The sequence below is a fragment of the Anabas testudineus genome, chromosome 4 (assembly GCF_900324465.2).
Source record: "Anabas testudineus chromosome 4, fAnaTes1.2, whole genome shotgun sequence".
Taxonomy (NCBI): Eukaryota; Metazoa; Chordata; class Actinopteri; order Anabantiformes; family Anabantidae; genus Anabas; species Anabas testudineus.
In genome coordinates, this window is record NC_046613.1 from 25,654,758 (window position 1) to 25,676,979 (window position 22,222).

The window sequence follows — 22,222 nt, forward strand, 5'->3', positions numbered from 1 at the left end:
CCCAGAGACGAGCACGGCGTCTTATTCCAGACTGAAGCAGGACCTGGACTCCAGACACACCGGGTCCAGGTCTGTCGCAGCCTCCATCGGGCCTACAAACCTCTCGGATGTCGGAGCAGTTCAGTCCATCGCCCTCCTCCCGGGTTTTAGTCGTATTTCCGTGTTTTTACCGGCAGGAATGATCCGTGTCTCCCTCCGGAGCAGCAGCAGCTTCCCGGTGGAGCTGCAGCCCGAGAACCGCGACAACAGCACCGCAGCCCGGCTGGGTTTTCTCCGGAAAACCGAGAGAGAAAAGCGAGCAGGCTCGGTGCGGGACGTCGGTGCTCGGTGCTCGATGCTCGGAGGTCGGACTCCCGGGCAGGGCTGCTCCAGATCCAGATGTCCGCTGGATCTGCGGAGACAGACCTGCTGCTGTAATCTCAGTGCCCCGCCCCTCTGCCTCCGAACAGGCCAATCACGGCGCTGCGGGGAGACGAGCCGCGCTGCCAGTGGACGGGCGGCCTGTCAGTCACCGAAGCTTCTGTCAGCAACCTAAATACAGAAATAACCTAAATACATAAATGTACATTAGCGTGACATGTGCGGGCTTTGATCCTGCGGGAATCAAACCCGCAACCCGACACCGACACACGGGCCCGGCTGTGGGGCCACAAAGAGTCTTAGTGTCTCTGGTTCCTGATGATCGACGAAGCTTTTCTCTCACTCAGAAATAAAAAGTTCTAAATTGGTTTTAATGTGATGAAGGAGCGTGAAGTCTGAAAAACCTGTACAAACCAGCGACACGGTGGAAATAATCAACTAACACCACCTTCGATACCCCAACTAGTTCTACACCAAGTGACAGCCTAGTAATCCCCTAGCAACCCTCCCAATCACCATAACAACCACCCTAGCAACCCCACAGCTTCTATCTATTCCGTAGCAACCAGAGTTTTAGATTTCATTTTTATATGTTGTACATACTATGATTTCTGTTTTATTAATGTCAGGTAAACATATTAAAAAGTAGTTTTAGTAAACTGTCAGCAAATATTGGTAAACCAGAAAATGATACTACAAATATTAGTTATTATTATTAGTAGTAGTAGTTATTATGTCCGTGATAATGTAATATTTTTCACTGTTGACATTTCTAAAAAAATACCAGTAAATTCTTCTAAATTTTACAATAAAACACTGATCAGATAACATATCTGAGACATATCTGTACAAATAATATCAACACAGTTTTGTGAAGTACAGTATTTTATTTTCTTCTGTATCTGCCCGCTTGTCATCAGGACAATGGAGATGGATTTATTATCAGTGAGTGGGGTCAGATGTCCACAGCTGCCCAGATGTGAGTCTTTCCATCAGTTAAAAAGCTGCAGGCTGCCGACAGGTAAACAGCTGCTGAGCAGAGCACGGATTAAAGCTGGCAGTTCAATCATCAGGGGGAGAAAACAGAGCCACTCGTTTACTTCTCCACAGCAGCCGATTGTTCACAGTGACCTCGCTGCAGCTCCGAGACCAGTAGCCTAACCAGTCCTGGGGTTCTGGTTGCTGAGTTTGGTGTTGTCATGTTACCTTTTAGGAAAAGACTCATTTTAGTTGTTGTAGACAGCTGCTGGCCTGAGGGAGCTGGGACTCAAACTACTGACTGCAGTTTGTGGACACTTCACTAACTTATCCACAGTCTGATGTTCAGAGCATCGTTGGTGGCTGTTACCTAAATCTGGTGCAGTCTACGTGTGAGTGTTGTGTCTGCACAAGAATTGAGATAAAACAGTGAACAGAGGCTGATGAACTGCTGCAGGGACACATGAAGCCACCACGGTGTCTCTTTGATAAAGTGGGACAAACTGAATGAAATGTTTATTGTCAAATTGTGTCTAAATATGTTTAAATAAATAAAATAATAATTCAATTAATAAATAATTAACCAAGTGTCTCAGTTTACTTTTCGACTTTTACCACATACGTCACATACACTTGTTTCAGCCTGTGACTTTAAACCCTGCGTATGAACTTCCAGGTGTCCGCGGTCGCTCTGATTGGCTGCCAGGCACTTCCTGCGGACCTGCAGGTCAAACGCAGGGTGCGACAAACGCAGCTCCATATGACGTCATCAGTATGCGGACGTGAACTTCCTCGTTGGTTTTTCTTGGTGTCAACAGAACCGGACTCGCAGTCCGGCACCGAGACGTGTGTGGAACAGCGGGTCCCCGCTCCGGTACCGGCTCAGGTTTCTTTGCGTGTTTCTGGGACTAAAATGACTTTCTACCGGCTCCTGTCCGCGGTTCTCGTGCCGACCCTGTGGTTGTTCGTGGCCGCGGCAGAAGATGGAACCAAACCCGCCCCCGGGAGCACCGCGGCGCCCAGACCCGCCGCGACGAACTCCACTCACGGGCTGAACTCCACACAGGGCGACGCTAAGAGCTCCGGAGGCCCGGATCCCGTGGACAGCTCGATGATCCAGAGGGCCCTGTACGTCCTCATCGGCATCACCACGATCGGAGTCCTGTACTTCCTCATCCGAGCCGTGCGGTGAGAACCTTCATTATTCCACTGACAACACGCTGCTGCGCACTCAGTTTTTCTCAAAAAAAGAAGAATCGTTTCTCATTTTCCTCATTTTTTGAGATTAAACAGGCCCCGAACCGAGGAGCGGCTCCTGCAGATTTACACAGAGACGCGGAAAACTTGTAATTAAGTATGTAATAGTGCTGGAAGGAGGCGAAGCGTTAAACACTACATTTTTGAATGGGGTTTGGTTTAAGATCTTGTCCAACTTACAGGGCCTTACATAATGTACGCAGATATAAACGTAATGTTCCCTATTTATCACAGCGTGGATGAAGAAGACGAGAACTACAGGATTATATTAGTGTAGCTGGTAAATTCTGTTAATTATGATGAAGTAATGCTATATGACGTCATGCCTAACTCCCATCAGCTGCTCCTCACTTTAACCCTCTGCTCCTGTTTTATTCTCATGGAAATGACGTGAAGATTATCACTAATATTCACAACCTGACCTTCTCCAGCTCCACACACACACAAGTGAGTACAGTACACTTTGTACTAAGGCAGTACAAAATACAGACGTGTGTCAGTGTAGTATAACTGGTCATTTATTCCACCAGTCATAATTGTATGTTAGTAGACATGACACCAAACTCAATTTTAAAATGTAGGTATTTAAATTGATACTTTAAAATCTGTATCGCTGCCTCCTAGATGCCAAACTCACAAAAAAAGATTAGGTACATCTAGTGAAACAAGAACCCATTAAATAACTAGATTTATTAGTGCAGTTTGGTGTGACTTCTGATGACTTATAGGATCTGATGTTTGTTTTTGTCATAGTTTGGCAGTCATTGACATCAGGCCAAACTTCATACATAAATCCAATGATTTGGATTGCTTTCTTTCAGCAGAGGTCTGTATGCTGTAAAATGTGGACTTAGTCTCTTCGTAAAGTTTGAATAGATACTTCTGCATGATTATAATCAGCCAGATGTCTTTGAAAGTGCATTGATTATTGTTTAAATGTGAGCAGCCTCGCCACCTTCTTTTCTCCTACGTCTGGGTAGACGTTGAGCCAGCTGCTATTTCAAATCTGCCAATTTTAGGCTTCTTTTCCTGTTTGCAAAGGTACATTACTTTGTAAACTGGTTATGATGGTAAAACTCTACCATCATAACACGTGTACTATCACTGTGGATCAACTCCACACCAAATTCCAGTCTCTTATAAGTAGCTCTATGTATTGACGTGAGTTTCTTAAGCTACTTTAGAATCAGATCCACCAAACTGTGGACCACAGTTGTGGAAATTAACACCAAAAGTGTTAATTTCTTCAAAGTTTAGGGCTGGATCCTGCCACTAACTAGCTGGAACAGAATGAGATCAGGTGTATTTTTTTCCTCAGATCTTGGAAAGAGTTCGGTGGTTTTAAGCAACAGTTTTATTGATAATGTTGTCAGGCTGAAGAAGCCCATCCAGAGGAAGAAGTACGGTCTGCTGTCGAACTACGACGACTCTGTGGAGATGGAGGCGGTGGAGAGCGACGAGGACGACACGCTGTACGAAGCTCGCAGCCTGCGCAGGTCAGAGGTCAACACACAACAACACCATCAACTATGTGTCCAGAAGGAATGAAAACAGTTTCCAGTAACAGGGACAGATGGGACTCAGTCTGAATCAGGAACCGCCACATGGAAGTAAATGCAGTAAATCTGAGACAACAGATCTGAACTGAATTCAGTCTGTTTCTGAAATTATTCAGGCCGTTATGACACATTCTTTTCTACAGATGGTGATACATACTGCAAGTACAAGTATTATACAAACAGGTATAGTAGAGTACAAATATTTAAAGGGGTCATATTTTTAGAAGCACTGTAGATTTTTGGAAATGTGAAGTATTTCAGTAGAGCCCAGAATAAAAAAAGGACTTTACTGTTTCAGAAATCAACACTGACTTGGTTTCAGCTACGTGTGACTGTCAGTAACACGCTAAACATTTTAAAGAGCGTGACTCCAGGTGAATCACTGCTGGTCTGTCACATCGGTCGCTCTCAGTCATCATCCTCTGATATTCCTAAAACTCCTTAGTAAACTCAGACGTTGAACCGCAGTCACGTTCACATTTGCTGAACCGGGGTCTCGTTTCTTGTTTGAATAAAATAAACGATCCGAGACAGAGATTTAAAATCACCACAAACAGACATAAAACAGCTGCGTGGGTCATTTTTGGGCCTTTCCACCATTTTTGTCCTCATTACTAAAATCTGCTGCCTGCAGGACTGAAATGTGATGTCATCACTGGTTCTTTAACTGACCTGCTGACCTGTGGTGACGTGTTGTAACTGATCAAACTATTGATCTGATCACTGTTTATCTGTGTCTCTGTTCAGATGAGTCCTGTTGGAGCTTCCTTATCTCATTATGGATCGGACGGCCGGAGACCTATCAGGTATTATTGATTATGGATCGGAGAGAGAGGACTGACCAGCATCTGCTGGTGGATCTAAAAATGGACCAAACATTTGTTGCCAAAGCTCCAAGCTGCTCTGGACTGTGAGCAGTACAAAGAATATTTTTAGAACGTGGTGTCGTTGTTGATGGAGAATCGGGTTCTTCTGTTTATGCTTTTCTGCTTTGACTGTTTGTGCTGAAACTACTGTGAACTGACTCCAGAGCAGCAAAAGAAGCTGCACACAGAGATCCGCCTGACAGGCAGCTCTGGACACTTTGACATGTTGTCGGTTTCTGCTCTGCAGTTTTCAGTCTGAAACGAGGTTTTAAAGGATCATTCCGCTTCATTTCAACCTGGTTTTTTTCTCATTACCGTGTCCCGTGTGATTTTTTTGTGTTAACTTCGCTGAGTTGATCGAGCTCACTGAGCTCAACAATCGAGCTCAGTGAGATTAAATACTGCTTAAATGGGTACTGCAGTACGCCTCTCTGGGTACTGCAGTACGCCTCTCTGGGTACTGCAGTACGCCTCTCTGTGTTGCAGGACTAGACTGTTCCTAATAAAGTTACAACTGAGTGAAGCAGCTGTCAGTCAAACTTTTTTCTGCCCCGCATCGCATGACTGAGTGAACCCAGACAAACAGGTCCTGCTAAAACTGAAACAGCTCATGTTCTTGTCTGAGCGGTCGAAACACAAATCACAGCAGCCACGCTAATGAGAAATCTGTCAGGTTGGTTCTTTGATTTGGACTCAGCTGAGGACCCGGGCAGTCCCCAGAGATGGTTCCTGGGTTCCTTTCATGTTGTTTTCTGTTGACTTTAATTGTATGACTCCAGCGTTTGCTCTGTTTTTAAAGGTGTTTTTTTTTTTTCATTTGGGAATAGTCGGATAAGAAATTATGAATCCAGGTGTGTTCTCACCTGTAGACAACTTTCTGTTGATGTTCCTTTATACCCACACATAGTTTAACATGTGGCGGGTGATTCTCCTTGAACGTGTTTCAAACACAGTAGCTGATGATGAAACCCATCCAGTGACAGGACTCTCTGATCCAATGGGCGTGAAGTTGAATCATTGTTAAACTGTATTATATTTACATTTTCTTTGCACTTCATAAAGTCTCTGTTTTATTTTCTTCCTACAATAAAAAACATACTGATGGAAACTTCAGACACGACTCAAAGGTTATTTAGAACCAGAATCCCTGGAAGCTGTCGTTGACCTGTGTGTCGTTCCAGACTCATGTTCTGATCAGTCCAACTGGACGGTATTCTTGACATGTTGCTGTCCACGAAGCACAGGGTCAGTGGTTCTGTCCCGGGTTCCTCTTCCAATTATATTATAATTAAAATACATTTTTAATGGACCTGACGCCTCAATCAGCTGGTGAACACGGGTTAATGACGCTGCGTGAAACCTGCAGCACGTTTCAGTCTCTTCACTCTGAGCTTTTCACAAAACCGTCCACACAGAATAAAAACTGGACTTGTGGTTTGTTCATTATGTCGCTTCAGTGTTCAGGAAGGAAACGGGATGAACCAGGTCGCAGCAAAGACCCCGATTCTTTTGTAAAGGACAGATGATTGTTAATATTAATTAATATTTATAGGTTACTGTTTGTAGATCGAGGGCAAAATGATATTTTTACTATTTCAAAGTAAAAGTTTATCAAAGGAGAAAGTACTGATCCTGTAACGTGACAAACAGTATAGGATTATAACAACCTGCGTCTGTGAAGGAACGAAGGCTTCAGATAAACTGAAAGTGATCGTACCAAAAGACTTCATGGAAAATAAACAATTGAGACTACAACAGCCGTTGGACCAGTTTTAGTGTCGGTGTTGCAGCAGTCGACCAGCAGATGTCTCCGTTTTACAAGATTAACAAAGACCTGGATCAGTGTTAACCTGTGAACTGAAAACTAATAATTATTATACAGAAACAGTTGAATCACACAAGGCAGCAAAAGTTTTTATTATAAAACTCTTAAATTAAATCAACATGATTAATGAGACACAAGGAAAAAAGATGTAAATTAACCTACGTGAAATAATAGAATCCCATTTATCAACAGACTCTAAAGAGAAACTGAACCGAATGAGTGTACTGACCAACGCTGACAGGACGACTGCTGCTACTGCTACTGCTACTACAAGTACTACTACTACTGCTATTACCGCTACTACGACTACTACCACTACCACTACTACTACTGCTACTACCACTACTATGACTACTACTACTGCTGCTGCTGCTACTACTACTACTACTACTGCTACTACAAGTACTACCACTACTGCTACTACCACTACTATGACTACAACTACTACTGCTACTACTACCACTACCACTACTCCTACCACTACTACTACTACTACCACTACCACTACTACTACTGCTACTACCACTACTATGACTACTACTACTGCTGCTGCTGCTACTACTACTACTACTACTGCTACTACAAGTACTACCACTACTGCTACTACCACTACTATGACTACAACTACTACTGCTACTACTACCACTACTGCTACTACCACTACTACCACTACTATGACTACGACTACTACTGCTACTACAACTACTACTACTACTACTACTACTACTACTGCTACTACAACTACAACTACTACTACATTTACGCTACTACGACTACTACCACTACCACTACTACTACCACTACCACTACTACTACTACAACTGCTACTGCTACTGCTACTAATACTACTACTTCTACTACAACTACAACTACTACTACTATTACCGCTACTACCACTACTACCACTACTACCACTACCACTACCACTACTCCTACTACCACTACTACTATGAGTACTACTAATAACAATACCATGAAGATAGTGAAGATGAAAACATCAGATAAATAAATCATCAGTGAAGGTTGGGGGGGCTGATGGCTGATAAACCCCTCAGACGGCCCCCTCGAGAGACGACAACAACAGCAACAGGTCCCAGAGGAGGTGGGGGGGTCAGAGGAGCAGTGAGATGCTGCTTCATGCTCAGTTCCCACCTCGGTCTCTTAATTAGTTTTAACCAAATGATTTAACGCTCGCTTTTCCACACTGATCCAAGGTCCTCGAACGCATTCTGCTGTAAACCCACCTTGCTCTGGGGTGTGAAGTGGGCCCTATGCCGTATGTGGGCGGTTAGTATAGTGGTAACATCACTGCCTCCCATCTGATGGGGTTCAAATCCCAGCTGTGGCCAACCCCAGTAGGGGTCCCTAGGCAAGACCTCCTCACGCTGCACTGCCTACACTTGTACCCTGCTTGTAAGTCGCTTTGGATAAATGACTAAATGTAAATGTAATGGGTGTCAGCTGGAGCTCAGTTGGTAGGGCAGCTGTCCACGAGCTGTGGCACCGGAGGTTCGACTCCCAGTTCCTCCTGGTACCACACAAAGTTCCACAGTGTTTACTGAGTGTGACCCGTGTTCATCAGGCTCGGCTCTGTACTTCAGTCCCATATAAATGCTGGCTGGATGCTCATACAGTGACGAACCTTTGTGTGGACAGGAGTCCTGAACAGGAGAGAGACCCCCTGAACAGTATTTGTATTTGAAGTATTACAGTATTAGTATCAGTGTTAGTATTGTAAAGGAATAATGACGTGAACAGAGGTGGGAACTGACCGTGAGGCAGCATCTCACCCTCAGCTCTAATTGAATCACTCCCCCTCTGACCCCCCCACCTCCTATGGGACCTGTTGCTGTTGTTGTCGTCTCTCGGGGGAGGCGTCTGATTGGCCGAGGGGTTTATCAGCCATCAGCTCCACGCCCACCGTCCCTGCTCCTCCTGACAAAGCGAACTGTGGGAAACAGTTTATTATCACTGAACCTAATGAGAGTCGTTAATTAGTGTGCCCACCGCCCCCCACCCCCCTCCCCGGAGAGTCAAATGGTGGAAAGAATCTGTGCAAACGCATCAGTACATAAAAGGTTAATAAATCCTGCAGCCAAACACATTTAATAGAAAAGAGAGAGAGAAATGAGTGAATCCCAGCAGAGAGATTCAGTTTGGAGCTTTTAGTTCGATTTTATTGACTTTAAATTGAAGATTTTATTGACTTTAAATTGATAATTTTATTGACTTTAAATTGAAGATTTTATTGACTTTAAATTGATAATTTTATTGACTTTAAATTGATAATTTTATTGACTTTAAATTGAAGATTTTATTGACTTTAAATTGATAATTTTATTGACTTTAAATTGATAATTTTATTGACTTTAAATTGAAGATTTTATTGACTTTAAATTGAAGATTTTATTGACTTTAAATTGATAATTTTATTGTCTTAGTTCATTTCAGTCAGTAAAGTTTCCTAAAGCTGAGAGATGATGACACTGAAACAACTGAAACAATCCTTTCAGTTCAGCCACGTCTGCGTCCTGTGTTCACCATGAATCATCTGTTCCTTTACTGATGGGTCGGTACCAAGTGTGTCAGTATGATTAGAATTAGTAGTTGTAGTAGTAGTATCTCTATTATTAGTAGTAGTAGTAGTATCACTACTATTATTAGTAGTAGTAGTATCACTATTATTAGTAGTAGTAGTAGTAGTATCACTATTATTATTATTAATAGTAGTAGTAGTATCACTATTATTATTATTATAGTAGTAGCAGTAGCAGTATCACTATTATTATTAATAGTAGTAGTAGTAGTAGTATCACTATTATTATTATTAGTAGTAGTAGTAGTATCACTATTATTATTAATAGTAGTAGTAGTAGTAGTATCACTATTATTATTAATAGTAGTAGTAGTATCACTATATTATTATTAATAGTAGTAGTAGTAGTAGTAGTATCACTATTATTATTAATAGTAGTAGTATTAGTATCACTATTATTATTAATAGTAGTTGTTGTAGTAGTATCACTATTATTTATAATAATAATAGTAGTAGTAGTAGTAGTAGTAGTATCACTATTATTATTAATAGTAGTTGTTGTAGTAGTATCACTATTATTATTAATAGTAGTAGTAGTATCACTATTATTATTAATAGTAGTAGTAGTATCACTATTATTATTATTATTATTATTATTAGTAGTAGTAGTAGTAGTAGTAGTAGTATCACTATTATTATTAATAGTAGTAGTAGTAGTAGTAGTATCACTATTATTATTAATAGTAGTAGTAGTAGTATCACTATTATCATTAATAGTAGTATAGTAGTAGTAGTAGTATCACTATTATTATTAGTAGTAGTAGTAGTAGTAGTATCACTATTATTATTAATAGTAGTAGTAGTAGTATCACTATTATTATTAATAGTAGTTGTTGTAGTAGTATAGTAGTAGTATCACTATTATTATTAATAGTAGTAGTAGTAGTAGCATCACTATTATTATTATTAATAGTAGTAGTAGTATCACTATTATTATTAATAGTAGTAGTATTAGTATCACTATTATTATTAATAGTAGTAGTAGTATCACTATTATTATTAATAGTAGTAGTATCATATATTATTATTAGTAGTAGTAGTAGTAGTAGTAGTATCACTATTATTAATAGTAGTAGTAGTAGTAGTAGTATCACTATTATTATTAATAGTAGTAGTAGTAGTAGTATCACTATTATCATTAATAGTAGTATAGTAGTAGTAGTAGTATCACTATTATTATTATTATTATTAGTAGCAGTAGTATCACTATTATTATTAATAGTAGTAGTAGTAGTATCACTATTATTATTAATAGTAGTTGTTGTAGTAGTATAGTAGTAGTATCACTATTATTATTAATAGTAGTAGTAGTAGTAGCATCACTATTATTATTATTAATAGTAGTAGTAGTATCACTATTATTATTAATAGTAGTAGTATTAGTATCACTATTATTATTAATAGTAGTTGTTGTAGTAGTATCACTATTATTATTAATAGTAGTAGTAGTAGTAGTAGTATCACTATTATTATTATTAATAGTAGTAGTAATATCACTATTATTATTAATAGTAGTAGTAGTATCACTATTATTATTAATAGTAGTAGTATCACAATTATTATTAATAGTAGTTGTTGTAGTAGTATCACTATGATTATTAAGATAGTAGTAGTACACTATTATTATTAATAGAAGTAGATCACAATTATTATTAATAGTAGTTGTTGTAGTAGTATCACTATTATTATTAATAGTAGTAGTATCACTATTATATTAATAGTAGTAGTTGTTGTAGTAGTATCACTATTATTATTAATAGTAGTAGTATCACTATTATATTAATAGTAGTTGTTGTTGTAGTAGTATCACTATTATTATAGTAGTAGTTGTTGTAGTAGTATCACTATTATTATTAATAGTAGTAGTAGTATCACTATTATATTAATAGTAGTAGTTTGTTGTAGTAGTATCACTATTAATTATAGTATAGTTGTTGTAGTAGTATCACTATTATTTAATAGTAGTAGTAGTATCACTATTATATTAATAGTAGTAGTTGTATTGTAGTATCACTATTATTTAATAGTAGTAGTAGTATCATTATTATTAATAGTAGTAGTTGTTGTAGTAGTATCACATTATATATATGTAATAGTAGTGTGTAGTATCACTATTATTATGAGTAGCAGTAGTAGTATCACTATTATTATAGTAGTTGTTGTAGTAGTATCACTATTATTATTAATAGTAGTAGTAGTATCACTATTATTATTAATAGTAGTTGTTGTAGTAGTATCACTATTATTATTAATAGTAGTAGTTGTTGTAGTAGTATCACTATTATTATTAATAGTAGCAGTAGTAGTATCACTATTATTATTAATAGTAGTTGTTGTAGTAGTATCACTATTATTATTAATAGTAGTAGTTGTTGTAGTAGTATCACTATTATTATTAATAGTAGCAGTAGTAGTAGTATCACTATTATTATTAATAGTAGTAGTAGTAGTATCACTATTATTATTATAATCCCTTCACAATAAAAGTCCGACCACCGGGTTCTTCAGCTACCTAAGAACAAACACGCCCCTCAGTGAACAGTGGACCTGTTTCTAACCGGGCTTGGTTCTGTTTCAGTGAACCCTGAAGGTGATTCTCTCCTGGTTCTAACAAACACTGACCCGTGGATTGGATCTTATGATAAAATCAGGGAATGAAGCAGCAGTTTAGAGCAGAATCTCTTTTATTTTGACAGATTCCATTTTACACCAACGTTCCTTTAACATTAAAGAAACTAAGTTCGGTTCCGGGTTCTTCTGCTCCGACAGCAGAACTTCACACTAGAGTCTGATGTGAACATCACATCAGTTTGATCATGATCTCAACAACAACCACAACATCATCTGAACTTTTACTTTGACTAATTCAACATCCTGGTTTTGGACCTGGACTCCACGTGTCCTGGTCCGGTCTGCACGAAGGAGGAACTGTGACAGAACATTTACTGGTTCCTGGTTCCCCTGAGACTAACATCGGGGGTTCAGGAGTAGACAGAGGTAACTGGTTAGTTAGAGGAGTGCTGGACTCACTTCGAGCATGATCCAGAATCTGGATGCCGGTCTGGGGAACAGGGAAAACTACTAAATGGAAATCACCTGGATTTAGATCCGGTTCTGCTGCCTGCAGCTTCGGTCTCACTCGACTCTCTTAGAGCCAACATTGCGGATCAGTCTGATCTCGCCTCCTGGTCTCTGCTGGACCTGATCAGCTGTAGCTGGTTGCCAGTTGGAGGAACCGAGGACCGCCACAGGCCCGCTCCTCCATCAGACCGTCCGAGTCTCCGTCCACGGAACCTTCACAGCTGGAGTTCGGGGACAGCTCCCCCTGCGGCCCGTCCTCCTGCTCCAGGCTCCCGGCTCGGCCCCGGGAGGCCCCCTTGAGGTCCTGGTGTGTTAGTAGCTGGTCCAGGAAGTTGATGTACCTGAGCGCGAGGCGCAGGATCTCATTCTTGCTGAGCTTCCGGTCGGGGGGGTGCGTGGGGATGAGCCGCCGCAGCTCGGAGAAGGCTCCGTTAACGGTCTGCTGCCGCCAGCGCTCCCGACTGTTGGTGAAGACCCGACGGACCTGAGAACCTGAGGGGGGAGAGGAGAGGGGGTCAGTCAAGGCAGAAACCGGATCAGAGGCCTAATGAATCAGGTTCTAGTCCGTGACGTCAAACGGAGTATCTGAGGTGACGCCATGAAGGGCGGTGGGAAACATTTAATTTAATTTAATTTCATTTCATTTCATTTCATTTAGTTTAATTAATTTTTTTAATTTCATTTCATTTAGTTTAGTTTAATTAAATTTTTTAATTTAATTTTATTTCATTTCATTTAGTTTAATTAATTTTTTTAATTTAATTTAATTTCATTTCATTTAGTTTAATTAATTTTTTTAATTTAATTTAATTTAATTTAATTTAATTTCATTTCATTTAGTTTAATAATTTTTTTTAATTTAATTTCATTTCATTTCATTTAGTTTAGTTTAATTAAATTTTTAAATTTAATTTTATTTCATTCATTTCATTAATTTCATTTCATTAATTTAATTTAATTTAATTTAATTTCATTTCATTTAGTTTAGTTTAATTAAATTTTTTAATTTAATTTTATTTCATTAATTTCATTTTATTTTATTTTATTTCATTTAGTTTAATTAATTTTTTAAATTTAATTTAATTTCATTTCATTTAGTTTAGTTTAATTAAATTTTTTAATTTAATTTTATTTCATTAATTTCATTTTATTTAATTTAATTTGATTTAGTTTAATTAATTTTTTTAATTTAATTTAATTTAGTTTAATTTTTTTATTTAATTTTATTTCATTCATTTCATTAATTTAATTTAATTTAATTTAATTTCATTTCATTTAGTTTAATTAATTTTTTTAATTTTATTTTATTTCATTCATTTCATTTCATTACATGTTTATGCTCTACAGCTGGACATCAGTAGATGGACTTGAACACTTCTATACCAACTCCATAGTCTGACTGTTCGGATTCGGTCCGGTTGTAAAAATGGGAACTCGTACCGTTGTTGACGTTGATCCCATGTGGAGACGTTCTGTGTTTGGTCCTGGTGCCTCGATCCGGACCTCTGCAGACAGACAGAACCAGAATCACACCAGTGAACATTGGAACCTGTTTCTAACGGCTCGGTTCTGTTGGGCTGGAAGGTTTCACCCTGGTTCTAACAAACGCGGAACCTGAGCAGCGGAGAGCGGGTCTCTCACCTGTTCAACGTGTCCAGCATGTCTCTCAGGCAGTAGGCTGGAGGAGGACTCCGGGTTGGACTGAGCGGTTCCGGGGCAGCACTCACGGGGTCCGGTAGGTTCAGCTCGGGTCTCCGGAGCATCACTGTCCGTCTCCTCCGCGTCCCGCCGCCTCTTTTATACCGACCTGCGTCCCCGTCTGTGTGTCGTGACGCGTCGTTTCCATGGAGACCCCGTCAGTAATGACAGCCCCATTAACCTCGGACAGACCGGGTCCCAGGAAGCAGCACCCCAGGGACCTGCAGGAGCCAGGAGCCGCCCCGCCCCGCCCCCCCCCCCGCTGCAGGAGTCGTGTTTTCCGGCGTCGCCTCCTGCTCCGTCACGACCTGGATCCCGGATCTGAGTCCCGGAGCGTGATCAAGCTGCTGCTGGTAGGAGTCAGACCCCCTGTACCTGAAGCATGAATCGAACCTCTGCGGTTCGACAGAACCGACAGGTCTCACCCCTCATCACATCCTGCTGTGCTTTTATTTTGAAATGTTTCTATTGCTCTGTTCTCGTGTTCCTCACGACCACATGTTTGGTCTCAGGTCTCAGGTGAGGCGCTGTTTGTTCCTCTTCGAGTGTTTCACGAGTTGAAAAGCTCAGAACTTTGGTCCCGGTGAGTTCTGAGTCCTGCTCGTGTCTCATCTTCTCAGTTCGAGCTGCGGCTGCATCAGCTCACCTGGTGCAGGTGACTGATGTAGATTTGATCATAGTTCCAATTCTCCTCAAAATACTCGGTGGTGGTAGAAGTACACGACCTCTAGTAACAGTTCAAGAACATTAAAAGACCAAGTCCATGCTCTGAAATGTTCTGCAGTGTGGAACCTGGTTCTGCTGATCGTTTGTGTCTCATAAATCCAGGTTCTGCAGAATCCGACAACCTGATTTCAGAACAGTTTGACACAAACGGAACCTTTAGTAAAATAAGTGAATGTGACAGCAGAAAACATTTTTATTGGAGGTTTGTGGTGTGGTGGTTGGCTCTGGGTTCAAATCCACAGGTCTGGTTCTGGGTCTGTTCGGTTCTGGGTGGATGAACAGAAGTTTCCCACTTTACTAGAAACACCAGAGACACTGGATCAAATACTGTCCGTGATCCCTCGGGAACCTTTTCCTCTGTCATTCTTCTGTTTTCAGGGTGCAGCTGAATTATCGGTTCACTCCACGACTACCTGCTGACCACGCCCACACAGATGGCGTCACACAGGTGAGCATTAAGCTTGAATTGTGCTTCTGGGTCGAGTCTACACAACCTCTATTAGTTCCAGCATGAACTGAAGTTTTGTTGTCGTTAATTCTGATGTTTTATTTCTTATGATTGAAATGATGATAATAAAAACACAGAGGAGTCGATGTATCGACAACTTTAATTCAAACTCAAATTCATATTCGTACTGTCTGTAACTTAAAGTTTTCACAGTTACTAAAAGAAATGATTTCCTATTCAGTTCCGAAGGTACAGAAACTAAACAAGAAGTCATATAAATTCAAATATAGAAATCTATTCAAAGTTTTCTGGGATGATTTAAAGACAACACAACAAAATTAGTGCATGTAGAAGAAGAAGACAGTGAAACGGTGTCATTAGATGGGAGGATATTTACCGTGTGAGGAAATCGGGCTAAGACAGTGAAAAGTGGAGGGTTGGTAAAATTCAAAGGCCTGGGCCAACGACAGCTGCCACTCCCTGTCAATGAGAGCTGGTATTATTATTCCTAGACCTTATTTGACTGTCCTCTGTTGCTGCGCCCGCAATAGTTCAGGTTCCAGCTGTTGTGAGGATTTGAACTCGCTGTAAAGATGAAGTTTTAAAAAGTACGGCCAGCGGTTCCAGACCTGGATCCGGATTAAAGACACCACTGCTCAGGTTCGAATAAATAAATACAGCTTAATTTCTATATTCTTTATTTTAAAAGATAATCTCCCAGCTAAGATCTACAAGCAGCTTAAGCTTTGGACAGTGACCTCGAATAATGAGACAGAACCGGGTGTATCTATTGTGGAAGAAGCTCAGAAATCGGGTGTAGCAGCTGGAGGTGTCAGTCAACATTGAGGTGAACACCAACTGTTAGAAAACTCTGGGATCAGGACTGAAAAGAAACAGGACCAGACCTTCAGGTCTTTTTCCGGATGGGTGCTGGTTAAGTTGGACTGTAAATAAAGCACATTGGATCTGAGCCTGATGCTGATTGGTTTTTGTTTACATGGCAGTGATGACGGTGTCTGGAGGTTGATTTCCACAGTCCAACGTGTGTCTGTCAGTTCTGTCATCACACTAAAGGCCCTGGTGAGATTTAGTCTGCTGTTGCTATCCGATGCTGTGGAAAAGCCTTTTTACTGATGGCTCCTATTAGAAAGCTAGTTGTTGGTTTACCAGTTGCTGTGGAGAAACAGGATCACGTTGAGGTTTTCTGGCTCGATGGAGTTCCTCAGGTTGGAGAACCGATCACCTGCACTGGAAAAGGCTCTCTCTAAGGGCACAGCAGTGGAGACGACCCCGAGCTTCTTCAGAGCAAACTTGCTTAATTCGCCAAAGTTCTTCTTCCCTGTGTTCCTCCACCAGGACAAAGGGTTTGAATCCTCTGCGTTGGGTTCATAGGCCATGTATTTGTCCAGGAGGTCTTTGACCTTGGCAGCAGAAAGGACTTTAGCCGCGTTGAGCTCTTTTGTTATTTCGTATATCGCCTGCTTTCTGCTCTGCTGTCCCAGCTGGTTTTTATATCTTGGGTCGAGGAACGTGTTGGTAGCCAGTCGGTTTTTGTTGATGTCACCAAAGTCCTCTCTGCACTGGGACAGTAACATCTGAGCAACATCGTTGTTTGTCTTTTCTTTTTCAAGTGAGTCCATGAGTGTCTTCAAAAGTGGCAACATGACTGCAATGGTCTCGAATCCATTTCCTTTCATCATGGACGTGGCTTTCTTCAGATGTTCCAGAGCAGATATGACGTTGTTGAGTTTCTCTTTATCCTTTTCGTTTAGAATTAAATCTGTCTTGCCTTTCTCGTTGATCACCATCACCATGGCGGAGTACTGGCCATTCAGACTCTTGAGCATGTGCAGCCAGGCGAGCCACTGGTCCCCAGAGTGCAGGATCAGCTTGTCTTTGACCAGACCCAGCCGATTTTGAATATTTCTGAGCTTCTGTTCAGCTTCAGAGTTGTACTTGAAGAACCTGACAATGTTATGGCACTTCTTGAGGACCTTTGAGAGCTCATTGTTGCTCATCAGATTCTTAAATATCACATTCAGGGTATCAGCGAAACAGGGCATGTGCAACCATTTTGCTTTAACTCCTTTCAGTTGAGGCATGCCGGCTCTGACGACACTGTGGACCTTTTCCTTTATGCCCCAAGCCTCCATGACAGCTGAGAGCTGATTCTGAATGTTGGCAGCAGAGTTGTCTCCCAGCATGCTTGCAGTTTTGAGCATGTACGACTTGAGATTCCCGTAGCCATCTACAAAATGGCAACTCACTGTTAGATAGAAGTCTTCAGGTCTTGAAGACCACAACTCACATGTCAACACGATGTCATCAGCAGCTGCCAAAATGTTTCGCAGCTCTTCCTCTTGTTTCTTGTGAACGTCGTTGAGCAGAGTGCACATGTTGGCAGGAATTTGAAAAGTGGGCTTGAGTGTGTGGATAAAATCCAGAAAGTTTGGATCCTGCGTTATTTCCAGAGGCAGCAGATTCGATACAACCATCTTCAACAGCTGTCTCTTATTTGTTAGTATTTCCTGGCCTCCAGCTGTGGAAGAAAGCAGATTTCAAGGTCAGGAGATATTCTGGTATTTAAGATTTATCGGTATCACTAGTGGTGGAAGCCATAAGAACATCATTCACATACTGGGACTTGAGCTTGAGCTTCAATCCGAAGCTCCACCATGGTGCCTGGTAAAGAAATAGTGAGAAATAAAATGACATTGTACAACACAGATCGACTGGCGCAAAAAAAAAGAAGCAGCTTTTTTCTCTAACTCTGGAAAAATGTTTCGGACAGAACAATTTTCCTGATTCAGTATTATTTGACTACTTCAAGGCCCCGATTGAGTCAAAGTACTAAAAGCACAGTCTCGAAACTTTCACGTTTTGGGGATGATCTGAAAAACTGCGTGAATGACAACAGGTGCAGACAAGGTGGAGGCGGCCATATTTGAATAAGGATTTAGTGTGTTGGCAAATGAAAGAGGACAGTTGATCCAGAGGAATCAACTGTAGTAGTAAAGCTGTTTATGGAATAAACGCTTTACTATAGCAACAAAATCTCAGGATGACAGGAAGAAGCACTTTAACAGTTTGACATCATTCAGTGCGTAACACACGTACACATCCTCTCTTACACCAAGTGAATTAAGTTCAGAGGGAATCTGAGCCAATGCAAATCACGTTCAGGAACGACTGTCACACCCCCCAGTATGTTCGGGTGTGTCCATTGTACTATGAACCTGTTGCATCACAAACATGATCAGTTCATCAAGTGAACTGAGTCCAGCTGTTCTATATGAACGGATCAGGTTCGAGACGTACGAGTGACGAGGGCAACAAGTTTGAACGGGAACTGGTACCAGCCTCAGCAGAGTCAAGTATGAACAGGTGAGTGGAACAGAACGGCCTCAGCCGAGAGTACAACCAACCTCAATGAGCCCCCGAGAGAAAACACGTCAGTGTGGGATTAAAGCTAGACGGTGTCACCCAGTTCTCCCTGAGACACCGTACATGTCTGTGCAGCTGGAAGTTAGTTGGGAGACATTTGAAGATGAAGCTTTTCTCATGTCGTCTCTGAAACGCTGCATCAGTGTTGACGAGTCCAAAGTGAGCTCACTTTAAGATAAGATAAGATAAACTTTATAGTTATTGCATCATCGTACAACGAGATTAAGGAACAAACCAGTCTGTGTCATATATAAAATAAAAATGGAATAAAGAACAGAATAAATAATTAGAGACAGTCAAAAAAAAACCAAAAAGACAAAAAAAAAAAAGACAGAACCTTCTCCCTGATGGCAGCAGTTCAAAGACACTGTCCAGGGTGTGTAGCCTCCCCTTTATCTGTGTTGGTCCACAGAAAGCTTTGCTCTTTGTTTCTGTGAGACGTCGTCAGTTATTGTAGCTCACAGCATTTCAACCGTGAAGCCTAAATAGATGTGAACTTGAGCACTGGTTGGTAAAAACCCTCATTGCACGTGCACCACACAAGGAAACTGGATCCTTTGTTCTGTTCACGTCTTTAACATTGTTCTTGTGAAGTGGCGGCACTAACAAAGTAAGGATGTGGCGCGCGTCCGTCTTTGTGTGATGTCAGTATGAGCAGTAGCACGTCTGTATCTGTGCACACGTCTCTGCCTGGCATTGCAGCAGTGATAACAGACATTTGAAATGTTTCTACAGGCCAAAACATTTATCTATCATTTGTAATAATTGGTCAGTTTCTTGGATTCATTGTTGAGTCTGTAAAAGGTTCCAGTATCCTGCTGTCGTCTGAGAGGTGAGATGAGTTCGTGTTTTGGGGCTGGATGTTAGTAACATGATGATATGTACAGATAAAGCCTGTGAATACATGAACCAGTTAATTCAGAGTGAACAGGGGAAAACGTCTTTGTTACCTGTTCTCTGTCTGATTTGATCCCGTCTCGGGGGCTGCCGGGGGTTATTTCGTCGGCCTCCTCTCCTCTGTGCGTTGGGTCTCTGTTCGACTGTTCAGGAGAAACATGAGCCGTATAAAACACATCAGTCGGCTTCAGGGTTGAGGAACTAACTTGATGTTTGCTGACGGGTACTCACATCGACCTCTCGGTGTTGGAGCCATTTCACAGTTCAGCTTCGTCTCCCTGTTAATTTCTTGAAGTCTTCTCAGACTTTGGTTTAATCCGTTCCCGTGATCCAAAAAGCAGCTTCCTCCCAGTGTTCGGTTCCGCCGGCGTCTGCTCCGCTCTGACGGCAGAGCCTGGTTTTATCAGATGGGTGGAGTTTCAACAGTTTCTGTTGCTGCTGTGAACTCGACACCTGCAGGTTGATTTTCTAGTGAAATGAAACTGATTTGACTGAGTGCTGTGAAAACAAGTCAACGAGACAACAAGTCAGGTTTTACTGAAAAATCTGCTCAGGGAAACTCAGTTTTCTACCAATCACAGCTTTTCCTCAGACGTTCAGGTTATTTTCATGTTTACTGTCAAGGACAGACACTAAAATATGATGAGTGACAGTCGTCCACTCACTGTGTTGTAAGCTGCTGGACCAAGGTTGTTGGTCTGAATGTCGGTCAGGACACGAGACAAGAGGTGGAGGAGGTGATGAAGATGACAGATGAACACGTGAAGAGGGGTGTGTGTGTCTGTGTGTTTCTATTGAAACACATGATCTGACTGATATAAACTTTCGATCACTGACTGAACTGGATCCCAGCGACACTGCCTGATTATTGAGCCCGTCAGTTGCTGTTGTGGAGCCAGGACTAAATATAGGATCAACAAAGATTTGCACCAACAACAGAGAATAATTAAAGTTGGCTGTTTCTGACATCACTGTGTGAGGGAAACTCAGTAGTTCATCCAATAGTGAGCAGAAAATGAAGATTTTTACGTCACTAATAACCAAGAACTGAGCCGCACAACGGTAACTGTCTCATTTCTAAAACGAGGAGCAATGCATTGTGGGATACTGTCAGTGCCCTTTATGAGAACATTATAGATTGAGTATGGAGTGAAACCTCTCAAACAGCTGACAAGTACACAGAAAATCGACAAAGCAACAGCGCCACCTGGTGGATTTACCAGACACAACTAAGTTGGTACCAACAGCATGTGAATGTTTGGAATCACCTCAGTCGAGGTGAGCTGATGCCAACAGGTGAGGAAGGAGTTACTCCAGTCGCCCCAAACCCAACGACACCAGCATCTCGTCGCTAGCTTCCATCGATCCTGTGCTGGTAGTTTCACAGCATCGCTTGTGGAAAACGAAGCACTTGGTTCTTCATTCTTTGAAAGTTTAATTGTTCTGAGCAGTAAATAGTTAATAGTTTGTACTAGTGACTTTAATGCTGTTGAATATCTTTACGCTTTCTACATAATTACCACAGAAAACCAGCTGATTCCAAAGGGTTCACTTACAGTAGAAATACAACAGGACCAAATCCACTGGCCCACACCAGGCTGGACTGGACCAGTGAATTTGTTATTTTAAACTTAACCTGCTGTTTTCAGTCAGTCTGCAGCTACACCATCAGCTGTTCCTCCTTCAAGGGGAAATGAGCTGTGGACTCGTCTCAACTTTTCATGTAAAACTGATATAAACTGATGTAAAACTGATGTAAACGACCCCTCAGGCTGATTCTGTCTCGTGTCAGAGCACATCGAGCAGCTGCCCGATGACTCCACTGTTATTTCACATTTATTTTTCACCTGAGACCCAGACTGTGGAGGTCAGAGGTCGGAGCTGCAGAGACCGTGTGGGACGAGCAGAAAATAAATCAGGCCCAACTAAAAGAAGTTTCCACATTTGTTGTAGAGCCGCTCTGCCCCCCAGTGGCCAAAACCTGATTAACACAACTTTAATTCTGATGGAACTGGTCCTTTAATGACTTAAAACCACCTTCCAGATACAGCAGCAGGACAGGTGGTGGCTGATGGACTTTGTTCAGTGATCATTAACATTAGGTCAAGCTAACAGCTGATTTCTGAGGGACACAGGTCCCACGTTACATTTGAGTTTGACTCAACCACCAGTAAAACATCAAGCCTGGAATTCCCTCGAGTTGAACCGGACTATAAACAGGCTACAGACCTGCTTTGTATTTGTAAAGGCAAAAAACACTCACTGTGTCATCGTTACAGGAAAATATCAGATACGAATGATGCAGGAAATAAACTGTGTTAATAGCAGCAGCTCTTTATGACGTCACCCCATCAGAAAAACTGGTTTCAGAGCAGCTGAGACGCAGCAGCGACCACAAATCACTGGATCTGATTCCTCTCAGAGCTGGCCAGGTTTAGGGTCAGGTCTTCAGGTGAGCAGCAGGGGCTGATGGGATGTCCTGTTTGT

General features: G+C 41.3%; 2 protein-coding genes across 3 annotated transcripts; one reads left to right on the forward strand and one right to left on the reverse strand.

The window, feature by feature from the left end:
- The first annotated feature begins 1,987 nt into the window (after positions 1-1,987).
- Positions 1,988-6,133, forward strand: LOC113150725 (protein FAM174C-like). Of its 2 annotated transcripts, XM_026343376.1 has the most exons (4): positions 1,988-2,526; positions 3,027-3,042; positions 3,969-4,091; positions 4,902-6,133. In XM_026343376.1, exons 1-4 carry the CDS (start codon positions 2,003-2,005, stop codon positions 4,968-4,970), a joined length of 732 nt encoding a protein of 243 aa, XP_026199161.1. In that variant the 5' UTR covers positions 1,988-2,002; the 3' UTR covers positions 4,971-6,133. The 2 variants fall into 2 exon arrangements, with proteins under 2 accessions (XP_026199161.1, XP_026199171.1); XM_026343386.1 differs by lacking the exon at positions 3,027-3,042.
- Positions 6,134-12,646: 6,513 nt separating this feature from the next.
- On the reverse strand, positions 12,647-14,449 carry LOC113152493 (T-cell acute lymphocytic leukemia protein 1 homolog). Its single transcript, XM_026345752.1, has 3 exons — positions 14,164-14,449; positions 13,963-14,027; positions 12,647-13,014 (listed from the first exon to the last, which is right to left on the reverse strand). Exons 1-3 carry the CDS (start codon positions 14,283-14,285, stop codon positions 12,647-12,649), a joined length of 555 nt encoding a protein of 184 aa, XP_026201537.1. The 5' UTR covers positions 14,286-14,449.
- Between the last annotated feature and the right edge of the window lie 7,773 nt (positions 14,450-22,222).

What these genes read in the sequence shown, in the direction of transcription:
- LOC113150725 (XM_026343376.1), top strand. Translation starts at nt 2,003, where the DNA reads ATGAACTTCCAGGTGTCCGCGGTCGCTCTGATTGGCTGCCAGGCACTT. An exon ending in GAAGCTCGCAGCCTGCGCAG is followed by an intron (nt 4,092 to 4,901) that starts GTCAGAGGTCAA and finishes GTCTCTGTTCAG; the next exon opens with ATGAGTCCTGTTGGAGCTTC.
- LOC113152493 (XM_026345752.1), bottom strand. Translation starts at nt 14,285, where the DNA reads ATGCTCCGGAGACCCGAGCTGAACCTACCGGACCCCGTGAGTGCTGCC. An exon ending in ATGCTGGACACGTTGAACAG is followed by an intron (nt 14,028 to 14,163) that starts GTGAGAGACCCG and finishes GTCTGTCTGCAG; the next exon opens with AGGTCCGGATCGAGGCACCA. An exon ending in TGGGATCAACGTCAACAACG is followed by an intron (nt 13,015 to 13,962) that starts GTACGAGTTCCC and finishes CTCCCCCCTCAG; the next exon opens with GTTCTCAGGTCCGTCGGGTC.